Here is a 24,328-nt window from a genome sequence, read left to right as displayed (position 1 = left end):
GGGAGACCCCATCATCCATGGCAGCACCCCATTACCCAGCTCTACCAATCACGTCCATTTCCCTTCGAGTCGCCTGAAGGAGGAATAAGAAGTTGGAGTGAGGGATAAAAGGGTTCAAATGAAGGTCAGATACCCAACGGTTCGCTGGGGTGAATAAAGTGGGGCAAAGTGAAGCAGCTGGCGGCAGCCTCAGTGGTGGCAAACTTCCCACGCTGGCAGGGAAACTGGGCACGCAGTGGCACCTGGGGGCCTACTGTGTGCCAGGCCCGAATGCAGGTCTCCGCCCCGATGGCGCCCGCGGGCCATCGTCTAGGTTGCATCTGGTGGGTAAGGGGGCTGAGGACACCCGAGCAGCTCGCGGCACCAGTCCGCGGAAAACGTCCCGAAGGACAGACCCGCCTCAGCGAGGGCGGATCCCCCACGGCCCTGGCCCGACCCCGGAGAGCTAATGGAGAGCGAACGCGTCCCAGCATTGCGCCCGCTCCTCACGTGTCCCCGATCGGCCCCCGGGCCGCCTCACGTTCGACTTCCGCCTGACCCTTCCGACTTCCGGTAAAGAGTCCCCCCACGGCTGTGTTTCGCATCTCCGCGCCTTCCAGGCCGCGTCGCCCCGTACGCGTCCGCGAGCCCGGCTCCCATGCGTCCGTCGGCCGCCGCCGCTCAGCGGCCCGCGGCAGGCCCCGAGCCGCGCCGCCCACCGGGCTGGGCCGCGCGGCGCTCGCTCCCGCGGACGGCGCGGCGCGGCGGGCGGGGCGGCGCGGTGGCATATCCCTCCGCCGGCCCTCCCCCGCGCGGCCCCGGCGCCCCTCCCCGCGGGCCGCGCTCGCCGCCCTGCGCCTCAGACTGTTTTGGTAGCAACGGCAACGGCGCGTCCCGGCCCGGCTCCCGGCGGCTGTTCGGTGTCTGCGGGCCTCCCCGCCCCTTCGTCGTCGTCCTGCTGCCTCTGGCTCCCGCGACCGCGCCACCCCGCGCCTGCCCGCTCAGCGTCCGCGCGTCCCCGCCGCGCTCCGGCGTCTCCTCAGCGCGCCCGGCTCCCGGCTGTCCCCGCCCGGCGTGCGAGCCGGTGTATGGGCCGCTCACCATGTCGCTGAAGCCGCAGCCGCAGCCACCCGCGCCCGCCAGTGGCCGCAAGCCCGGCGGCGGCCTGCTCTCGTCGCCCGGCGCCGCGCCGGCCTCGGCCGCGTCGACTTCGTCTTCCGTGGTGCCGGCCCCGGCCGCGCCGGTGGCGTCTTCCTCGGCGGCCGCGGGCGGCGGGCGTCCCGGCCTGGGCAGGTGGGTGTCGGCTCCCCAGCCCCCTCCGCGCCCGCCGGGCCGATCCCGCGCCACTCGTCCCCTCCCCCGCCTCGCCCCGTGACCGGCCGGCGTCGCGATGGGCCGGGGGCCCACGGAGGGGCGGGAGGCGCCGACAGATTCTTCGGGCTCCTCAGGCCATGTCCAGCCTCCCGCACCATCGGGTCCCCTCCCCCCAGACGGCCAAGATGGACGGCCCGGGCGGCCCCCTGCCCCTCGCGTGTGTGCAAGGGGCGATTGGTATCCCCGCCCCACCCCCTTGCTGCGTCCCCTGCCTGCGATGGAAGGGCGGCTGAGCCAGGGTGTAGGTCGCAGGGGGATCCTCTCCTGAAATGAGCCTTTTTGCCGGATGGGGAGTCGGGAGGGAGGAGGGGAAATTGAGGCCCAGCCGCCCCAGGTAGGGTCAGCCGGGTGTCCTGCATATCCCCCGCCCCGCAGACCTTGGGTAGGTGGGCGACTAAGGCGAGGTGGGTGGCCAGCGGCCTTCTGCACCCATCCCCCTTTAGATCTGGGGCGGCGGGGTTCCCGCAGCGGGCCGTCCTCCCCCGGCTGGGGAAGGGGTGGGAGTGCCCGGCTCCCTCCAGGCCCGCCTCCCTCCTTCCCCGCAAGGTCCCCTGTGCGCGGGTGGTGGCCGATCCGCATTGCTGTTTCTTGTCCGCGGAGCAGAAGGCGCCTTTGAATAGAGGTGGGCGAGGGCCAGACTCGGGAGGTGGGTTGGCGGCGGGCTCCGGACGGACACGCACCGCATTTTCGCTCCCAACCCTGTCCCAGTTGCTGAAATTTTTAGGGGGTGAGGAACCGCAACAGAGGAGTTGGTGCGGGTCCCGAAGGCAACAACGCCCAGTGTCTGCTTGCGCCCTTGTCCCCCTCTCCCTTTCCCTGGGCCCGATTTTCGTTGGTAGGAGCTGGAGGCTGGGTGCTGTCCTGTGTGACTGGGCTTGACTCTGGAGGGTGCGCGTGCGCGCGTGCGCGGGAATGGGGAGTGGTGGGGGTGCTTGTCAGTTCGTATTTCACGAACTAAGAAAATGCTTAGTGTTAAAACGGAGAGGCTAATGCCAATAGACTCCATTCCATTGTGGCCGCTGTCCTTAACTTGGGAAACGCCGCCGCCAGAGCTTACCAAGGACATGCAAGTCCTTTTCCCCTGTGCCGGTGTTACAGGCACTACTATGCCTCCCTCTGGCCTAGGCTGGCTGGCAGGGCCTGGAGCAGCCTCCTCCTTAAATAGACATCAGGACTCAGGAGGTGAGGTGGGCAAGGGGATATTTCTTCTATGGTGTTTTCTTCTTAGCCGCATTGTCCAGCTGTCCGTTTCCAGAGAGTTGTTCTCTACAGCAGAAGTTAACCTGTAGGGTGAATCAGAGCCGGGTTTTAAGGAATTCTGGGAACAGTATGTTTTTTACTTTCTTCCCCCACACTCCCAATTTTCTCTAACACGAGGCATTTCAAACCCTGCTTAGCTCACCTCATTCAAATTAAACCATTCTATTTCCCCATCTCTGTGAAGTTAGGGTTTTGTAACTTGAGTTTCTTTTTTGTCCTTGACTTTTATGAAAAACAAAAAAAAAAACTTAAATGTAACTTTAAGGATACATCCTGTTTTTCTTTGCTTTTTCATGTTTTCTCTCTAGTAGTCAGAAAGTGACATGTGTGTCACTTTCGTTCAAATACAAATTAAAGCTAAAGTTCCTCAGCTTCACTGGCTCTCTTTAGCTTAAACATTAGGTGGTAGCTGAGTTGACAACACAGGGAGATGGTCAGGGTATAAGTTCCAGCAATTTCTTTCTGCTCTTGAGGCGCTGCAAAAGTGAAAGGCATTTGGAGTCTTCCTTGCTTCAAGTTCTTTTACTTGAAGCATAGGTTTCTTTTTTAACAGTTTTCATCCAGTACTAGTTGAAATCAGAATGTGTGATTTTGTTCTGTACAGAGCCTTGGTTAATGTCATTCTCCTATTGTCCTATGGGTTCTTTGTAAATCTTTTATAACTTCTAGTTTTGCTTGGGTGTGTGTGTCATTTAAAATAGGACTAGCAGAGGGCTGAGGAAAGATGTAGCATTGGGAGCTGGTGCAGTGCTTCAGGGGGTAAAGGTGCATGCTGCCAGGCCTATCAACTGAAATTTCCCACACTACAACCACCACCAGCACCAGCACCAGCACCACAGCAGGAAGCAACTGACTCCTGCTGCAAGCTGTCCTCTGACCTCCACACACCTGCCAGGGCATGTTCCCCTCCTCCACAGTAAATAAACTTTAAAAAGGAAAAGTAGCATTAATGTTGTCATGTTTGAGATAGCACTAGAAGTTCACTGCTGCCTTAAGCACCGTTTCATTTCTGGACCCTTCCCCCAACTTGAAACTCCTACCCAGGGTGAGATTTTGCTAGACCAGGATTTTGCTATGCCTGGATCTGACTTGATTTTTATGTGAACAGAATTTTGTGATTTTGAGAACAATCTTTTCTTGTCAACACTTGAAAAGAACTGCGTGTGATCATTTTTTAAAAATTTTACACAGTTGCACCCGAATGTACTTCTTACTCTTTATTTTTTATTTATTTATTTATTTATTTATTTATTTATTTATTTATTTATTTTTGAGACAGGGTTTGTCTGTGTAGCCCTGACTGTCCTGGAACTCACTCTGTAGACCAGGTTGGCCTGAAACTCAGAAATCCACCTGCCTCTGCCTCCCAAGTGCTGGGATTACAGGCATGTGCCACCAGCGCCCAGCTACTTCTTACTCTTTTTTTTTTTTTTTTAGAGATTTATTTATTATTATATGTAAGTACACTGTAGCTGTTTTTAGATACACCAGAAGAGGGAGTCAGATCTCATTACAGATGGTTGTGAGCCACCATGTGGTTGCTGGGATTTAAACTCAGGACCTTTGGGAGAGCAGTCTGTGCTCTTATCTGCTGAGCCATCTCTCCAGCCCCTACTTCTTACTCTTAACTTTGACCTTTCGTGAGGTTGTGCTCCTGTGTGATCCAGCTTTCCCCTTTAATCTGGTGATTTTCAAAACAAAACAAAACAGTAACTTACGTACCAAGCTAAGTTTCTCCCTAACCACTAGGATTTTGTTTTTGTAGCGGTGGAATGATGAACTTTTTCATACTAGGAGCTTTTTGCTTCATCTTACTTTCTCCCTAGAGAAAGTGCCCAGGAGTGGTTTCACTAGGTCAAGGACTCTGAGGTTCTATGGCTCTCACAAGCTGTGCCATGTTATTTCTCAGAAGACTCAGTGGGTTCTGGATCCAAGAAGGCAACTACTAGCTCTCGAGGGAACAGATGGGCTCTGTGGACTCTTAGATGGTCTTGGGGACAGATGGGCTCTGTGGACTCTTAGGTGCTCTTGGGGATGTTGCATCCAACATTAGGCATGTGCTTCCATGTGTGTGTTTTCTGGTCATCTCTGTTTTTAAAGATTTATTTTTAAATGTGTAAGTGCTTTACCCGTTTGTATGGTAAGTACACTGCATGGATGCCCAGTGTCCACAGAGACCAGAAGAGGGCCCTTTAGTCTCTAGAACTGGAGTTACAGACAGTGGTGAACACCATGTGGGTGCTGGAATCCCTGGGTCGTCTGCAAGAGCAGTCAGTCTCCTCAACCCCTGAGCCATTCATCCTGTCTGTCTTGATTATTTCTTTTTGAATTTTTCAAAGATTGTTTTTTATGTGTATGAGTGTTTGTGTGCATGTTTATAAGTTCCTGCATGCTTGCCTGATGCCTACAGAGACCAGAAGTGGCCTCTGAATGCCTGGAATGGAGTTAGGGATAGTTGTGGGGCCACCATGTAGGTGCTCTGTAAGAGCAACAAATGCCAGGCTTGGTGCCACATGCCTTCCCCCAGCATTAGAGACTGGCAAATGGATCTTTGGAGCTGGAGGTCAGGCTAGTCTATATAGTGAGTAGACTTACAAGACAACAAGTACTCTTAACCATTTCAGCCCTTGTATTTGAGCTTTTACTAAGACTGCATGTAAAGATGTTTTGGGGCTTATAGTGTACAGGCAGTTCCATGATTTCTGAAGGAACTGTTCTCAAACTCTCAGGCTGTTAAAAAATTGTTAATCCTTTTTATTAGCTGTTAGTTTATGATCACTTTTGAAAAAAAAGTTAGCTTGTGGTGAAGCATGGTGGTAGGATTAACTGAAGGAGGTTGAGGCAGGAGGATCATGAGTTACAGGCCAGCCTGGGCTACACATTTACTGTTGGAGGTGGTGTATACCTTTGATCCTAACGTTGAGAAGGCAAAGACAGGCAGCCTGCTGTACAGAGCAGCCAGGGCTACACAGAGAAACCCTGTCTTGGAAAAAAAAAAAGGTTGTTTATGCGTACCTCCTTGCCTGTGGAGGTCAGAAGAAGAGGTCAGATGCCCTAGAACTGTAGTTATGGGTGGTCAGTGGGCCACTGTGTGGGTGCTGGGAACTGAACACAGGTCCTCTGCAAGAGCAGCCAGTGCTTTTAACGCCGAGCCACCTGCACACAACCATGTCTTTATTTTTCAGATCTTTTGTATTCGATTGTTCTTGACCTTGAGCCTTTGGTCCAGTTGTCCAACTCCCTCCCAGCTGTTGGGGTTGTAGGTGTGCACCTACCTAGTTCATGTGGTGCTAGGTTGGTCGGTCAGGACTTATCTGCATGCTGGGCACACACTGTACTAATGTGGCTACATCTCAGCTCCTGTTTAGTGACTGTTCTGGGAATCGTTATGGGTTATTCCCCTTCCTTCCTTTCCTCTTTATTGGGTTTAGTGGTATGAGGGGCAGCATCTACTTTATAGAGCAGGCTGCCTGCAATTTTGTTTGTTTTCTTTATTTTGAGACAAAACTCTATTTGTAGTCTTGGGCTTAAAGTCATGTGCCTGTCACTCCTGGCTTTTTAAATTTACATTTTTTTTTTGAGACAGGGTTTCTCTGTGTAGCTCTGGCTGTCCTGGAACTTACTCTGTAGACCAGGCTGGCCTCGAACTCAGAAATCTGCCTACCTCTGCCTCCCAAGTGCTGGGATTAAAGGCATGTGCCACCACCACCCAGCTTAAAATTACTTTTTAAAGTTTATGTGTATATGTGTGAGCTTGTGTGATTGTGTATCACATGTGTGCAGGAGCCCTGAGGAAAATCAGACAAGGGCACTGAATCCCTGAGAATTGGAGACAGAGGCAGTTGTAAGCTGCCCTGTGGGTACTGTGAACTGAACCTGGGTCTTCTGGGAGATGGGTAAGCACTCTGAAGGAAGGAGTCAACTCTCAAGTGTGACTTGTAGCTTTTGTTTTAGTTTTTGTATTCTTTTTCAGTCAGGGTCTCTTACGCAGTTCTGACAGTCCTGGAAGTCACTGTGTAGTCCAGGCTGGTCTCCCAACTCAAAGAGATCTACCCTTCTCTGCCTCCTGAGGTGTATTATCAAGCCTGGTTTAGTTTTGGATTTTTTGTTGTTGGTGTTGTTGAGACAGGGTTTCTCCATATAGCCCTGACTGTCCTGGAGCTCAGTCTGTAGACCAGCTGGTCTGTAAGAGATGTACCTGCTTCTGCCTCCTGAGTGTTGGGATTAGAGGCACGGGCCACCACTACCACACTTGCCTGGAACTCCTTGAAGTGTGCATCTTCTTGCCTCCCAGGCACCATGGCAGCCTCCCATACCTTCTTAATAATAATGTAGCCCAGGCTGGCCTTGCTTCAGCCTCACAAGCACATGGGGGATTTCAGGTTTGTGTGCCACCATCACCTCTATTTTTCACTTTAAACACTTTTTTTTTTCCTTTAAAATTACATTTGCAGGGCCTGGAGAGATGGTTTAGAGGTTAAGAGCACTGGCCCTCTTCCAATGGACCGGGGTTCAGTTCCCAGCACCTACATGACAGCTCGCAACTGTCTGTAACTCCCAGTCCAGGGGATCTGACCCCCATACTTTGCAGGCAAGGGCACCAGTATACGTGGAATAAAGAATAAATTGCATTTTGAGAGAGAGAGAGAAAGAACGAGAGAGAGAGAGAGAGAGAGAGAGAGAGAGAGAGAGAGAGAGAGAGAGAGAGCGCGAGCGAGCGCTGGTTGAACTTCACAGTTGTGTGATTGAAGATCCCGGCACAGCTTGGAGGAGCTGGTACTCTCTTCACGCTGTGGGCCAGCGGAATGGGACTCAGGACTGCCAGGCCTGGGCACATGCCTTTGTCATTAAGCCGGCTTTCCAGCCCTCTCACTTTTAAAGAACTTTCTCTGATTTTCTTTTCAGCTTTGTTTTTTAGTTTTTTTTTTTTTTTTTTTTTTTTTTTTTGATTTTTTTCGAGACAGGGTTTCTCTGCATAGCCCTGGCTGTCCTGGAACTCACTCTGTAGACCAGGCTGGCCTCGAACTCAGAGATACGCCTGCCTCTGCCTCCCAGAGTGCTGGGATTACAGGCGTGCGCCACCACCACCCGGCTTTGTTTTTTTAGTTTTTTTTATGGCTTCAATCTCTAAAGGTATTGCATCTTAGAAATTGTTCATTGTGCTTCCATTTAAATGTCAGAGACATCTCCAAAAGTTCATATCCCCTCAAGTGCTTAAAACACTGCATAGCATACATTGTTGAGTATCTATCTGTAAGGCAGAGTTAAGTTCTTTTGATATACTCATGACTAAACCAAAGATAATTGCTCTCCTGGAGTTCACATTCCTCTATTGAGCCTTGAAGCTAGCTAGCTCTGTGTGTGGCCCAGACAGTCCTGTGTCAGCCTTGTCTTCCTGGGATTGGTGTGGCCCACCACACCTAATTTGCCTTGGCTGAGAGGCAGGCAGTGTTAGACAGCCCTCCTGTGGACTGGGATTAGAGGAAGGAAGCAGAGTAAGGCACTGAGTCTGAGGATGGGTGGACATGGCGAATGTGAGTGGATTGGAGGAGCCTCCTAGAAGAGGTAGCCAGAGGGTCAGATCCTCAGCCTTAAATCTTAGTTGCAATTTATAAGGTTAAAACTGGCTCATTTTGTCATGTTTTGAAGGGGTATTGATAGTTATTTTATTAATGCCAATCTGAAGTTAGCAAAAATTAATATTTAGGTCGTCAGAGATAAACTACTAAAGTCTGCTAATACAAAAAAAGACATATTTTTACTGTTCTTTGGACTTACATATTTTACTGAATTTATCAAAATATGTGGAAATTAGTTATCTGTGTTTGAAAGAAAAAATACTGAGGCTGTTTTGAGTTCTGCATGCTAAAGTCTGGCATAGAGATGCGGGATCAGGCATGGTGTTCTTACTTTGTCTAAATGTGAACTTGTGTGTTTTGTTTCTCTAAACAGTTGGAGTTTTACACAGGGGATGGGAACTTACCATCCTGATTAATAGCCACATGATATAGATTTAAAGAACATCTCATCTTTTTGATCTAAACAACTTCATCTGTATTGAAACTTCATTCTAGTGTAGTGCTGGCTGTGTGCATGCACACACTGTCTTTAGAGACTTTCTCTTTGAATTGTAATGTTCTATTTTGGCTAGGTAGAAATTGCTTTTAGTATTATATAGTGTTGAGCGGGTACAAAAGTCTATTTTTATAGTTTTTTGAAGTGATGGTGACAGCTTCAGTGGAGATGTAAATGGAATTTATTAGGCTAACCTGCTGCTGGAGTTTTTGAATTGGAAATGCATGGGGGAGGGATGTAACTCAGTAGTAGAGGGTTTGCCTAGTATTCAAGAGGCCCTAGATTGAACACTAGGTTCTGTCAAGAAAGAAAAACAAACAGCAGCATTGATTTGAAGTTGCCTCGAAAAAAAAAAAAGAAAAATACATGGGTGAGTGAGTTTGAGGACAGTCTGGTGTACATAGTGAATTCCCAGCCAGCTCAGGCTGCATAGCTAGACCCTGTCTCAGGAAGGTGGGGTGGGTGAGGGAGGGAGCAGTGCTAAAGTGCTTGTGTGTTTGGAATGTGTGTCGGGGTCATCCTGGACGGGGTGCAGTTGCCTGTTTAGGCATGTGACCCTGAAGGGCAGCCCAGTGCTACGCCCTTGCTGCTGCATACTTAGTTGTCAGATACAGAGAGAGTGTGTTCAGGAGTCTGTCGACGGATGGGTAGGGAGGGAGCTTGGGATTGGTGGTGGGGAAGTCTAGGACTATGAGGATACTTTTGACTCCATACCTTAAAACTAGTGTCACATGATGGAAAATGTGATTATTTATTTAGGGACAGGGCCTTACATTTCCTAGGCTTGTCTTGAATCTGTGGTTCTCCTACTTGAGTTTCCTGACTGTTGGGATCCTAGCAGGAACATCACACTTAAATACTCTTAAAAGGGGAGAGAGCCCCAGACTTTTGAATAGTGTGCTGTACTTCTTCATGAGTGGTGTGTGTGTGTGTCTTGAAGCAGACATTTAGTTCTATAGGTGCTTGTGCCAAAAGCTGCCTTCCTGTTTAAAACAATTGAGATCCTGTAATTGTATATATGCCATGTCTGTCCAATGTTTGGAAAAATAGACATGTGAAATATGGTATATAATGGGGATATACTGTGTCCTATATGTAGGACACAGTCTGTGATAGAGATGAACACTGTCTTGAAGTGCACAACAAATTTATTTATGAGATAAGTAAGTTGAGTATTCACTTATTTATAGGTGGGGTTGTTTTTTTTTTTTTTTTTGCCTTATAATTGGGAGTTTTAGGTTACTTCCAGAAAAGCAAAATATTGACAGGTATGTTGGTGCATGCTTTTAATTCTTGGATTTGAGAGACAAGCAAGCAGTCTTTTTATTTTGAGGCTAATCCGAGTTCTAGGCCAGCCAAAGCTATATAATGAGAATAGATGAGTGAAATCTCACTGGGAGCAAAATCAAATGCAGAAAGTTTTTCTTTTCCTTTATTAATATAACCACCATTACCGGTTCATATTTGATACAAACAGATATGGTACATAGATTCCTCCTCCCCCCCCCCCCCCCCAAGATAAGGTTCCCTGCATAGCCTTGGCTGTACTGGAACTCACGGAGATCTGGCCACCTCTGCCTTCCACCTGGTAGGATTTTTGCTTTTTACTTAAACATATTTTTAGACGATTTTGCATGTTTCTGAATGTTTTTACCTACATGTATGTATGTGCACGCTTGTGGCTTTTGGAGGTCAGAAGAGGGCATTAAGTAGTCTGAGAATGAGTTACATAGCCACCATATGAATGCTGAGAACTGAATTGTGGGTCTTCTGAAAGAGCAGCCAGTGCTTTTTACCACTAACTCATCTCTCCAGCCTCTTATTTTAATTTTTTTTAGTGAAACCTTTGTGTTTCTGGGAGAAATGTGCATTAATGTAGTTTTCCTGGAGGCCAGAAGATGGTGTCAGGTTCCCTGGAGCTGAAGTAAAAGGCTGTGAGTTGATCAACATGGGTGCTGGGAATTAAACTTAGATCCTCTGCAAGAGCACTAGGTGCTTCTACCTGCTGAGCCATCTCTCCAGTCTTGTAGATTAGATTTTGAGTTCAGTAGTTTGTGTCTTAAAGAGTTTTTTTTCTTGAGATGATAGAATTTTAGAGTATGGAAAAAGAAGAGGAAAAAAATCTTTCAAAATAGAAAGAACAAACCTTTCAGCTTAGGGAGATGAGGAGGCTTGCCAAAAGCAACTCTGGCTGATTTTATTCTGCCTTCCCTTTCGTAGATGCAGACAGAGAAACAAGATGGTGGGTGGGCTGTGCATGCAACCCACTAGAGCGGTGCTCGCCCAGCTCCTGATGGGCTCTGGACTAGATCCCCACCCAGTGCCACAGAAAAGAAAACAAAAGGGAAAATACAAGATTTGAGTTTGGCTCACTTAAATAAGTTCCTTAATTGTTTTTAGTTTGAATAATTCTGCATAAATATAATGTGAAGTCTACTTAAATGTTTGTTTTTTAAAGGGCAGGGTCTCACACATCCTAGGTTGGCCTTAAACTTTGAATGTAGCTAAGGGAAAGGTTGTTATTCAGTGCTGGACAGTGAATCCAAGGCCACGTGTGCACTAGACAAGCCTCCCAGGCCTTAGCTTCCTACATGGTTTACGGTAAAACAAGCAAACAAACAAACCCAAGAAACCCACTGGAGGCCAGAAGATGGTGTCATGTTCCCTGGAGCTGAAGTAAAAGGCTGTGAGTTGATCAATATGGGTGCTGGGAATTAAACTTAGATCCTTTAGGTTGCCAGTGAACCAAAATGTAGAACTTTCAGAGGCAAATATTGAGAGCAGTGAGAACCTGTGAGAGGAGGTTGAGAACCTGCAGGCTGTAGGCAGTCAGGAGACCTTAGAAAGCACACCCTGTAGGCTGTTGGACTGAGTTGATGACCCTGGGCCTTAGGCTGCAGGGCGTTACTGCCTCCTTACAGCAGTGTAGTTAACGTGCACACAGTGGTGACTCATACATTTACATTATTTTTAATAGCTTTCAAAGAAGTGTTTTTCAAACTGCAGGTCGTAATGATTAGATTATGAAATCTCTTTAGTTAAAGTGTTTTTGGTTGCGGTGGATGGAGGGTATGCCTCACTATGTAGCTCTGGTCAGGTTGCAGTGTGCTCTAGTAGACTAGGCTGGCCTCTGACAGATGTGTCTTTGCCGCCCTAGTGCTGGAATTAAAGGTATGCGCCAGAATGTCTGGCCCTACATTTTTCTGTTTTTGTAACCCACTGAGTCCAGTTAGTGCTGTCTGTTGAGATGTAGGCAGATACTGGCTTGCTCTTGTATAGGTCTTGTGCAAATGATTGTGGCCACAGTGATCTCGTGAGTGCAAGGACTGTGTTGTGTTCAGAAGACAGCATTTAAAACGCTTCTCCCCATCCCCTGCTGCTTACCTCTCTCTGCCCCTATTTCATGATGCTGCTTGGTGCTGGAGACCAGGTGTGTTGCTCTCGGTGTCCCACTCAGGCCAAGCACCCAGGCTCACTCATTTCAGCTGTGCAGAAAGAAACAATTCCCGTCAAAGTTTAGAGTAGCGCTAACCTTTGGGTGTGAGCTGCAGTATTCAGGAGGCAGTTGGACTGCAAGCCACTGGCAGAACAACACAGGTTGATTTTTCTGTATGGCTATGCCCTCTTGAGCCAGTGGCTTTGATCAGGTTTACTCATCACAGTGTGAGTAGTTTTCTGGTGCAGTAGTTGATTCTGGTGCAGTAGTTGATGCTAGAGACTTGATTGACCTCCTCTTAACGAAGTTAAGCTGTCTGAGAGCAGCTTTGTTGTTTGGTTGTATCTATCTCTTGGCCCAGAGAAGGTGATTGGCTGTTTTCGTGAGGGCTCAATTTCTTTCCTTCTTTTCTTTTCTTTTCCTTTCTTTTCTTTTCTTTTCTTTTCTTTTCTTTTCTTTTCTTTTCTTTTCTTTTCTTAAGATTTATTTATTTATATATAAGTATATGTAGCTGTCTTCAGACACCGTTTCTTCTCCCTCCATCCCTCTTTGCACTGGCCCCAAAATTAATTTATTTATTATATGTAAGTACACTGTAGCTGTCTGTCTTCAGACACACCAGAAGAGGGCGTCAGATCTCATTACAGATGGTTGTGAGCCACCATGTAGTTGCTGGAAATTGAACTCAGGACCTTCAGTAGAGCAGTCAGTGCTCTTAACTGCTGAGCCATCTCTCCAGCCCCTGAGGGCTCAGTTTCTGAGTCTAGTAAAAAGTGTTTCTTATAGTTTTAGTAAGAAGCACAAGTAGGGTGGGGGTATAGGCCCGTGGTGGAGTGCATGCCTGCTTCCATCCCTGGCACTCCACACATAAAGTGAGGCATTACATTCTCTTTACCTTCTATCTTGTCAGCTCCTCTCCTGGCTCTTAAAGTCATACAGATTTGAAGCTGGAAGGCTCTGGTGGTTTTTAGGACTCAATTCTATTTATAGGTGAAGAAACTAAGGCCAATGATATTTGCCAAGTCTCATCTTTTGGCTGCATAACTGGCATTAGAATGAGGTCCACTCCCTGATCCCCCCCTAAAAAACCTAATTAATCAGGCTACTCCAGGACCTCACATGCTAAGCCTGTGCTCCATTTCTCCTCCACCCAATACATATTTCTTAGCATGTTTCCTGCTTTTCTTGTTCTAAGTATTCCAGCTTACTCCAGAGCCTTAGGAATCATTACAGCCACATTCTGTGGAGAGATTATTAGTGGCTCTCATTCTTGCCTGAGTCAAATCCAGACCATTCTCTTTGGTAGTAAGTCCCTCCATAGGTGGAACACACAGTATTCTATTCATTCAACATGAGATAAAGTCTGCTGCTCTTGAGTTTGTCTTTTTGTTTTGTTTTTGTTTTTTTGAGACAGGGTCTCTCTGTGTAGCCCTGGCTGTCCTGGAACTCACTCTGGAGACCAGGCTGGCCTTGAACTCAGAAATCCGCCTGCCTCTGCCTCCCAAGTGCTGGGTTAAAGGCGTGCGCCAACACCGCCTGGCCACTTACAGTCTTATTGAAGGAAAAAGTGCCAGTTCTTGTGTTCTTGCAGCTTCTGGGAGGTTTGGTTCAAGTGACATTGGTGCCCAGTGCCTTGCATTAACAGTGTCTCCATCTTGGGGCTTTAATTTAACAGTGAATGCTGAGATAGGGGCAAAGTTATAACCACAGTATACGTGGGTTAACCCCAGTGGCCACCAACAGATAGGTGGCTGTGTTGCTAATGATCAAATCGAATCACACTCACCCCTGTTGTTGTAAAAGCGTGTGTGTGCTTGAACTCAGCTTCTTGAACTTCTTATTCAGCTTCTTGAACTTCTTGAACTGTCGATATTGTCATACACAGATGCAGCAGCAGCACACAGGGACACTGTTAAAGAAGAGAGCACTTAATACTGCAAATGGCAGAGATTTTTAAAAAAAAGATTTTTAAAAACTTAATTTTTTTATTTTTTGAGACAGGTTTATAAAGTCCTGGCTGTCTTGGAACCTGTTGTGTAGACCAGACTGGCCTCAAATTTATAGACATCCTTCTACTTTTCTCTGCCTAGTGTAAAAAGATTAAAACATTTTTTTTTATTATTCGATATAATTTATTTACATTTCAAATGATTTCCCCTTTTCTAGCCCCCCCACTCCCCGAAAGTCCCGCAAGCCCCCTTCTCTTCCCCTGTCCTCCCACCCACCCCTTCCCACTTCCCCGTTCTGGTTTTGCTGAATACTGTTTCACTGAGTCTTTCCAGAACCAGGGGCTTTTTTTTTTTTTATTTGTGTGTGTGTTTGGGGATACCATTGGAGTCCAGAACAGGATGTTGTGAGCCACCTGATGTGGGTCCTGGGAATTGAACCCAGGTCCTTTGCAAGAGCAGCTAGTGCTCTTAAATTCTGGAGTCATCTTTCTTACCCCAAGAGTAATCTTAGATAGTGAGCAACAGTACAGTGGTGGATGGTGGAAGGGCGGAACGTGGGAAAGTTAGATTCTTAGTTTTGAGGCAGGGTCTCTAACTGTGGTTGCTTCAGACTCCTGATAATTATCGCGTCTTGCCCTCTCAGTTACATGTGTGAGCCACCATGCAGCTCTAGCTTTTAAATGATACTCCCCTTGCCTCCAGTATGGGACAGCGGCCAGAGACTGAGCTCCACTAGCCTCTGCCTGGCAGAGTTAGAGTGAAGACTTGATGTAGCTGAGATGTGATTGCTGATGTGTGAGCAGCCCAGTGTGAGCTTTCTAGTTCTGATTTCTCTGCCAGCACTTTGTGTGCTACCCTTACTTAATTTAGTAATGGCAGCCGTGCCGTGGTCTTCCAGTGCGTTTCACTGGAGAGATGACTCTGTGGTTAAGAGTCCTCTTCCAGAGGACCTGGGTTTACTGCCTAGCACCTACATGGTGGCTGAAAACTATCTGTAATTCCAGTTCCAGAGGATCCAATATGGGCACTGCATGTATGTTGTGTACATATGTATATGATGGTAAAAACACCCATACACATAAACATAAAATAAAACCTTAAAAAATGTATTTCTCTAGTGCCCAGTAATAGCGTGCCCTTTTGTGCTTATTTAGAAGCCTTTCTTGTATCATCTCTGGTTGGGATCAGCTTGCACTGTCTTCTAGATGTAGAGCAGGGACACAGCCCATAAAATGTGTGTGGTCTGTAACTGCTTAGTTATTGAGTCTGATAGTGGTTACACTGTGGAAGAAATGCGTTAAAGTCGTTTCTGTTTCCTAGACTTGAGGACAGTAGTGGATAGGTGAGAAGAGGTCTCTCCTTTGAATTCCCACATTGGTGCAACAGCAGAAAGTAGTTCAGATGCCTACCTATCTCTGGCATTGAGACAGTTGAGGAGCTAGTGTATTGTCTTACTGAACTTTTGAACTCTTAGATAGCTTAGGCTACATAGTGGGGCCTTGCCTTAAGAAGGGGCCAGCATATGGCTCTGGTAAACATACTTGGCCTCTAAGTTTGGTGATCTGACTTGAATCTGTAACCCCATGGTGATGGGGCGAACCATTCCTGCAGGTTGCCTTCTGGCCTCCGTATACATGCTGTGACAAGTACACTTCCCCTCGATAAATACTTGTAATAAAATCTATTTCTAGGGGTGGGGTGGGCTGGAGAGGTGGACCAGCAGTTAAGAGTACTGGCTGCCCTTCCAGCAGACCCAGGTTTGGCCCCAGCACCCCACACAGTGGTTCACAACTACCTGTGACTCCAGTTCCAGGGGTTCTTATATCTTCTGGCTTCTGGGCAATCCATATACATAATGCACAGACACACATGCAGACAAAACACCCATTCATGTAAATGTAATTAAGAAAAAATTTTTTGAAAAAGTTCCTTAAAATGTTGAAAAATAGGAAAGGAAGAAGACAGAATAAATTCTTCATTTATAGATACGGTTTTATATGTAAAAGATCTTAAGGATTTCACCCCAAAACACTTTGGCATTAATGAATATTTTCAGCAGAGGGACAGGATGTAAAATTAACATAAAGATCTGTAGCCATCCCTCTTGTATACCAGTGACAAACAGAAGTCAGGAACCTTCAAGGACAAGGTCAGACCTGTCCAGACGTCACCTTTGATACCTAGTCCCTGTCTCTCCTGCAGCCTCATTAGGGCTGCCTTCTTTCTCTGTGAATCATGTTCTGAAGGGTTCAAGTTGATGCTAGCGTGTGTTAGACCATCAGTTGTTTTTTTTTTTTTCTTTTTTTCTGGCTATGTTTTTTAGGCTGGCTTTGAATCACAGTTTAGTTTCACTACCTCCTAGATTACAGTTGTATGTCACCACCCAAGCATGTGTTCATTTTGTACCTTTGTATCTGTTAGACCAGGACTCTTTAAAAAGATAAATGAAAGTTTGTTTCTCTTTCCAGGTTCTCCAGTGCAGCAGAAAAAGGGGGTGGGCACACAAATACTGTGAACTGTTAACCCTGCTGTGGATCGGAATGGCTTCCTTTTCAGACTTTATAGCTCAGGCTATCCTGGAACTCACCATGTAGACCAGGCTGGCCTCATTTTCAGAAATCCACCTGTTTTTGCCTCATAAGTGCTGGGATTAAAGGGTGTGCCACCATACCCAGCTGAGTAAGTCAGCTTCCTCCATACTCCTCCCAAAAGATAGGTTTTCTCTGTGTAGCTCTAGCTGTCCTGAGTCTGTGGTCTAGACTGGTCTCAAACAGAGATCTTCCCTCTTATGCGGGGATTAAGGGTGCACACCACTATTTTCTGTCACCCATATGTAAAAGTTGAGCAATTAAAAGAACATTCTATATCCTTCAGCCAGTTGTAGCAGCAGGTCAGTCTTTTACTTCATTTGTAATTCCATCTGTCACGGTGTTTTGAAGGGCATTAATTTTTTCATAAGGCATAAGCTACTGACCAGTGGATGAAACAGTGGAAGAGACTTGAGGGTACTATGTAAAGCATTATTGGTGCACAGACTGGAGGAACAAGTGCCTCCGTCAGCCTTCCTTCTGAGAAGCTGAAGGAAAACCATGTACGGTATGGTGGCTGATACCACAGAGGGCTAGTTCAGTTAACAACGAAGCTGTCAGAATGTAAAGCCTTGGAGAGCCTGCAAACTTAACAAACTAGAGTGGAAGAAGAGCTCTCACTCCTATAAGTTGTCCTCTGACCACCACACATGTGCCATGGTATATACTAAATTCAAATGTGATTTTTGAGAAAAGGGCTGCCAAGATGGGTACAGCTGGTAAAGAAAGGTGCTTACTGCCTGAAGCCTTGAGCAGCTTCTGGGCAGGAACCACGTGGTGGGAGAGGAGAGTAGACTCTGCAAGTTATCCTCTGACCTCCACGTGCACCTCTGGACACATGCACACATGCGTGTATTGGGTTTTTCAAGAAGGGGTTTCTCTGAATAGCTTAGGCTCTCTTGGAACTCACTTTGTAGATCAGGCAGCTCTGAAACTCGGAGGTCCGCCTGCCTCTGCCTTCTGAGTGCTGGGAAGTTAGAGCTTGTCCATTGTAGGCTTGCCACCCGCCTGCCTTTCTTCACTGCAGGCATTAAAGACGCATGTCATTCCGCCCAGCCTTCACAGGGGTTCCGACAGCCAAACTTCAGCCTTGTGCTTGGAGGACAAGCCCTCTGTTAAATGAGCCAGCTGCTTCCCTACTTCCCCAGCCCTGTCATTCCTTGTAACCACTATAGTTTTCTTTACAGGAAGGAGAAATCCAATTAGTCAATACTTGTCGTAATTCACATAAACTATTTTGTAGACTTTAACAATTTAAAATATGCTCAGCCCTCTACAGATCAGAAATTCTTAGAAGTCAGGCTGGGCCTGGTTGTGCATTTATGTAATCCTAGCACTTGACAGGCTGAGGCAGGAGGATCACCAAGACTTTACGAGGCTTTAACTACTCTTTGGGCCACATAGTGAGTTTGAAGCTTCTCTGGACTAGGTAGTGAGATCCACGTGAAACAGAAAGTGTGACAGACACCTGTCCTTCAAGTGTGTGGATGCTGAGGTCAGATGAGCCTAGCTTGTGAGCTTATACAGTGAGCTAGCCCCGTGTCCAAAGCCCTGCATAGTGAAGATGTGCTGCTCTCAGCAGCCCAGGGGAAGCCCTGTACATAGATTTCACCTGCTAGTACACATATCTGTAGGTGGCTCGCTCAGAGCGTATGGGTGATTGATGTTTGTCGGCTATGGACAAGTGCAGTCCCTTTACTCCCACTACTCAGTGTGTGCGTGCGTACCTGAGTGTGATGTCTCGGGTAGAACTCCAATTGTGAGCTTTGGTGGCCCTAGGTTGGTTGGTTTTTATTTATTTATTTATTTATTTCCCACTCAGCTGGAAGTTCCAGGGAATTCCTGTCTAAAGTCTGTGTCTCTGTTAGTTTTTAATAAACTTGCTTCAGATTTGGCTGGTTAGTATTTTATAAACTTGCTTCAAATTTGACTTAAAAAAAAGTTGGTACTTAGGAGATAGAGGCAAGTGGATCTCTGAGTTCCAGGCCAGTTAATCTACAAAGCAGGTTCCTGGGAGGCCAGGATTGGTACACAGAGAAACCCTGTCTTGGGAAAAAAAAGCCTTGTTATGTAGCTCAAGCAGGTCTTGCATGAACTATGGTCATGTGGTGCCAAATCCAGTAGTACATGGGGTTTTACGAAGTTGAAAGGGTGTTTATACTAGCTTTTATTGTGCAGTTACCTTTATTGACATTCTATGTGTTTGTGTGTGTGAATATGTGTGTATGTGTTGGGGATGGGGGTGGGGTATTTGTAGGCCAGAGACTGATGTCAGCTGGCATTGTCTCTCATTGAGCCTAGAGCTAACCAGTTGGCTGGACTGGTTGGCTATCTGGGGATGGATCTGCCTCTCTGCTTCCTCAGTACAGGTGTACAGATTGATGCCACTATGCCTGGCTTTTGGCTTTTATGTGGGTGCTGGATATCAGAAATCAGGCCCATGGATTTTGTGGCCAGCACTGTACCTAGTGAAAACAAACCTCACTCCCTAGCTCCTCTTAGGTGTATGGGGGTCAAGGATGGAGAATGATAGCACTTAGTGTTTGTTTGGACCAGGTGCTGGTACATACCTTTAATCTCAGTGTTCTGGAGGCAGAGGCAGGCAGATCTCTGTGAGTTCGAGGCCAGCCTGATCTACAGAGTTTCTGGACAGCTGGGGATACACAGAGAAATCCTGTCTGGAGAAAACAACAAAACCAAACAAAAGAGATTCTACTCTGCTAGCAATCTACTGAGAACTTCCTTAGTGTATAGTGTATGTGACACGTGTGATGACAGGGCACATTCGCTGTCTAGCTCTGTAATGCTTATTTACTCCTTTGAGGTAAGGCCCTCAGGAAACCTGGAGCTGGGCTGGCAGTGACCTCCTTCCGCATTGTAATAGGGGTTGCAGGTGCCCAGCGCTGTAGAAATTAGTGTGGTAGATTGAACAGTAAAGCATCTTCCCAACCTCTCAAAAGTTTTGTGAGAATGCCTTTTTTGGCTTAAAAAAGTTTTTTTTTTTTTTTTTAGACAGGGTCTTCATAGCCTTGGCTATTCTAGAATTTGCTATGTAGAACAGGCAGAACTCAGAGTTCCTCTTACCTCTGCCTCCTGGATGGTGGGATTAATGGTATATGCCACCACGCCTGGCTTTCTTTACGTTTTCTAATCTGTGTTGTTCCACAAGTTTATTAGTTATTTCTTGCCTTGTTACAGATGTTTGTTGAGCTCCTTTAGTGAATTTCTATCAGTTACGCTTTTCTTCTTAAAAGATTTTTTTTCCTTTTTAAAAAATTATGCATGTTTCTGTGTATGCACGCGTGCATGTGTATTAGGCTGGGCCCCTCCGATGCCAGAAAGAGGGTGTTGGGTCCCTTGGGGGTGAAGTTATATGGATGGTTATGAGTTGCCAAGTGGGTTCTTGGAATTGAACCCAGGGCCTTTTGAAAGGCAACTTGTGATACTGCTGAGCCATCTTTTCAGCCCATTTATTAAATTAATCGGCTAATTTATGTAGCATTTTATTATTTATTTTATGGCAGGGTTCTCACTGTAGAGCACTGGTTGTCCTGGAACTCCATATATGAACAAGGCTGGCCTTGAACACCCAGAGATTCTCTAGACTCTGGCTTCCAAGCACTGGGGTTAAATGCATGAATACCTGTTTCCCTTACTACTTTATTATTGTTGTGTGTAGGTTTGTGTGAGTGAGGGCAGGCAGGTCCCAAGAAGTGTTTGAAGTGATTAGGACAGTTGGGAGTAGGTTCTTCTGTCAGTACTGGGGTTCAAATTCAGGTCATCAGGTTCATGACAATTGATTTTAACCCACTGGAACATCTCACTGTCTGGGATTTTCTTTTTTTCTTCTTTGCCCAAGGCCATGCATTCACCAGGTAAGCACTGTAACACTGAGTTGAAACCCTGCTGTCTCCAGTGACTTCTCTTTATGTAGTTTTTTGATGCTGAATGGTAAATAATCACACTGTCCCTGCTGTTGGGTCCTGTTTATAGCGTGGCTACCTTTAGTTTTAGAGTCAGAGTCTTTCTATTATGTGAATTCACCACTGCCTGGTGGCTCTTCCTGCCTCAGCCTCCTGAGCCCAGGCATTGTAGCTGGGGGCTGACATGCCTAACTACTTTTGGTTTTATTTTTTAGACTGTACTTTGGGTCACAGAAACTGTGTTTCCTGTTTTTTCTGCTTAGTTGGTGAGATGATATCCTGTAATTTTTATTGAAAAGTGGATATTTTAGGCAATACCTTGTAGCAAGTCTGGTTCTGGGTTGGAGCTAGGGGGCAGGCTGTTACTATTTACAATTGGGCAGCATTACAAGAAGATACAGAAGTTCTGCTATTACAGAGTCTTATAGGACTAACATACAGTGTAATACATAGCATTGAGCCCCTGTAGTTCCTAGGTTGTCTAATCTAATAGAACCACTGTACAAGGCTTATGTGTGGCACATGGCTGGGTGACTAGAGAGAAGTCGAGCTACTTCACACCTGATTTGTGGCCCTTAGGTCAGCAGTCAGGACCACAGTGGTTTTGCAGGACGTCACATTAAGTGTTGATTGGATGGTATTTTTTTTTATAATTTTGGTATGTATGTGTGGATGTGGGTGCATGGAAGTGTACAGAGGGCATAGGTCATCTTTGGGTGCTGCCATGTTGCTGTTTTGAACTGTATCTGTGACCCTACAGTTGAGCTAGGGTGTATTCACCACCCATTTTTTAAAATTTTTTTTTTAGGGTCCAGCTGTCCTGAAACTCATTTTATAGACCAGGCTAGCCTGGAACTCACACATATCCAACTGCCTCTGTCTCCTGAGTTTCAGGATCAAAGGCTTGTAGCTTTCTGCACACAGTGCTGGGAACTGTTTGCTTGTCATGTCAGTCTGGGCCATGACCTTCTCCACATGCTGATCTGACCTTTGAAGGGTAGTTTTGAGTTAGAAATTGGTTTTTCAACTTTTCACCTGTTGCCTTCCCACATGTATCCATCAAACCTACTATAATTAAATTCCTCTCCTCTCCTCTCCTCTCCTCTCCCCTCCCCTCCCCTCCCCTCCCCTCCCCTCCCCTCCCCTCCCCTCCCCTCCCCTCCCCTCCCCCCCTCCCCTCCCCCTCCCCCCCTCCCCTCCCCTCCCCTTCGCCCCCTTCCCTCCCCCTCCCTTCCCCTCCCCTCCCCCCCCCCCCCTCCTCTCCCCCCTCCCCTTTCCAAGACAGGGTTTTTCTGTATAGCCCTGGCTGTCCTGGAATTCACTCTGTAGACCTGGCTGGCTTCAAACTCAGAAATCTACCCGTCTCTGCCTCCCACGTGCTGGCATTCCAGGAGAGAGTCCTTTGTGTTGTAACATACCAGACCTTCATGGAGTTGTAAAATTTATTTTTATTATTTCTTAAAGTTTTGGGTGTGTTTGTATTGGATCTGTGGGGTGTATGTGAGTGTATGTGCTCTTGGAGGCCAGGAGAGGGCACCTTCCCCTGGAGCTGGAGTTACAGGCAGCTGGGAACTGAAACGAGATCCTGTGTAAGAGCAGTAAGTACTCCAGATCTGGAAAGTTCGTTTATGATTAGTACAGCATTTTATTGTAAGCAGGCCACATATTATCTGTGTCTGTCACTCATCCATCAGTGTGCGTTTGAATGGTCTTCCTGTGGTGAGTGACCTGCTGTGGACAAATGTGGTGTGTAACTGTCTGATGACTCATTGCTTCAGTGAAGTTTTTTGATATATGGCCAGAACCTGAACTACTGGAGGATCTTGTGGTCATTCTATTTAAATTTCTACCAATTACTCTAGTTTTTATTTATTTGTTGATGTATATAGTTCCCTTTATTAATTTCATTGATGTACACTGTGTCCCTTGTTTGTTCCCCATTCCCCAAATTCTCTTACCCTATTCCATTCCTGCTAAACCCCTTTTTTCCAACCAGCCCCCTCCTGTTTCTATGTCTGTTTGGCTTTTGGTGACCGCTGACTTTGATTAGAGTTGCTTACCTGAGTATATGGGATGGGAGTCACTCACTGCAGGAAAGATACTACAGCCCTGAAGAAAAGACCCACCTCCTCCAGCAAGTCCTCCTTCTTCATTCCCAGTAGCACCCAAAGAGGCCTGGGACCCTAGGATCCCATGTCTTGTCTGTGCACGATTATGGGTGCCCAGTCTTGGACAGGTAACCCCAACTGCTTAAGTTCTTGAGCACAGCTGCCATGCCATATATGCATGCTCTGGCCTTAACTCTCGGTGCCCTCCTTGGTTGGTTCTGTCTGAACGTGGCTGGATGATCCACATGGAAGTCTTGTTTTAGGTCTAGCGCTCAATGGTCACTCATTTTCTGCCTCTGACCAAGGCAGAAAGCAGTTCTAATCTATAGGGATGAACAAAAATATTTAGAGATAACTTGATACCATGTCTACTTAGAAAACAACACTAGATTATCTCCGTATGGCCCGTAACTCTCCTAGCCATGGACTTTTGAGTAGCTTTATGGTATCAGACAGGCATGAATATTCTCCTGTGGAACAGGCCTGAGATAATTTAGAAAGAGGTTCCTTACCCCCTCCCACCAAATAATGACATTATTGTAACAGTGTGCACACCTTGACTGATGGTTGGTGTTGTGGCTTGTGGGGTTCACTGTTCACTTCAGGGTTAAGATTCTGTTCAGATTGATATCTTTCTTCCGGGCAGCTTGTGAGCACCTTCAAGTAGCTGTGAAAGCTAACCAGCAGGGACGCTCCTGCCTCTGTCACTGTGCTTTCCTTGACCTGCATCCAAAGTATGTACTGCCTTTGTCTTTATTAGCAAAAGTTGTACAACCTAGTTCTGGTGGCAACAGTGATTGGAAGAACCTGACTAACAACTCTCTCTGTTTGATTAGGGTGGGTATGTGTGTGTGAGAGAGAGAGAGAGAGAGAGAGAGAGAGAGAGAGAGAGAGAGAGAGAGAGAGAGAGAGAGAGAGAGAGAGAGAGAAAGAAACAGAGAAACAGAGAGAAAGAGAAACAGAGAGACAGAGACAGACTGAGCCTGAGACTGTGTTTGTCTGTGTATGTGCTCATATGCACACTGGCCAGAGGACCTTTGTGGAGCCAGCCCCACTGTCCTTCCACTCACTTTTATGGATGCCAGGAGCAACTTTATTCAACAACCTAGCTGTCTGTGTTTAATGATTTAAGGAGTCACCGTATTAACCAGCGTGGCACACCATCTTCCCTTCCTACCAGTGGGATGCAAGGTTCTGATTTTCCCACTGCTTTCACCTACTTGCTAATTTCTGGTATTGGTTGGAGACAGTGCTGGAAATAATTCATGGCTTCCTGAAAAGTAAATACTTGAATCCCTGAGCTACTATAAGCTGCCATAATGGATGTGCAGTGTGGATGTGCAGTGTAATTTCCTAAAAGCTAGTGATTCTGAGAATATTGTATTTGTTGGGAGCGTCAGGTGGAGTGCAGACTTCTTGCACTCACTGTGAGGTAGGGACACCCTCAGTTCCTGGCTCTCCGCCTTGTGGATTCTGAGTTTGTAGACATGCCACCATATGTAGCTTGAACATCATTTTGTTTTTAGATTAATTCCATGATTTATTCATGTGTATGGGGTCTGCAGAGGCCAGTAAAGGACATCCAATGCCCAGAACTGGAATTGTGAGCCGTCCAGTGTGAGTGCTGGGACCTGTT

General features: G+C 46.7%; 1 protein-coding gene across 7 annotated transcripts in view; it reads left to right on the top strand.

The window, feature by feature from the left end:
* Positions 1 to 622: 622 nt before the first annotated feature.
* Positions 623 to 24,328, top strand: part of Atxn2 (ataxin 2) — a 96,895-nt gene continuing 73,189 nt past the window's right edge. For all 7 annotated transcript variants that reach the window (XM_052168153.1, XM_052168154.1, XM_052168152.1 and 4 more), the window contains exon 1: positions 623 to 1,272. In XM_052168153.1, the coding sequence (XP_052024113.1) occupies positions 638 to 1,272 (635 nt within the window). In that variant the 5' untranslated portion in view covers positions 623 to 637. The remainder of the gene's footprint in view (positions 1,273 to 24,328) is intronic.

This window comes from Apodemus sylvaticus, chromosome 22 (assembly GCF_947179515.1).
Source record: "Apodemus sylvaticus chromosome 22, mApoSyl1.1, whole genome shotgun sequence".
NCBI lineage: Eukaryota > Metazoa > Chordata > Mammalia > Rodentia > Muridae > Apodemus > Apodemus sylvaticus.
The sequence above is the reverse complement of the archived record's forward strand: the minus strand, read 5'-3'. Positions and strand labels throughout refer to the sequence as shown.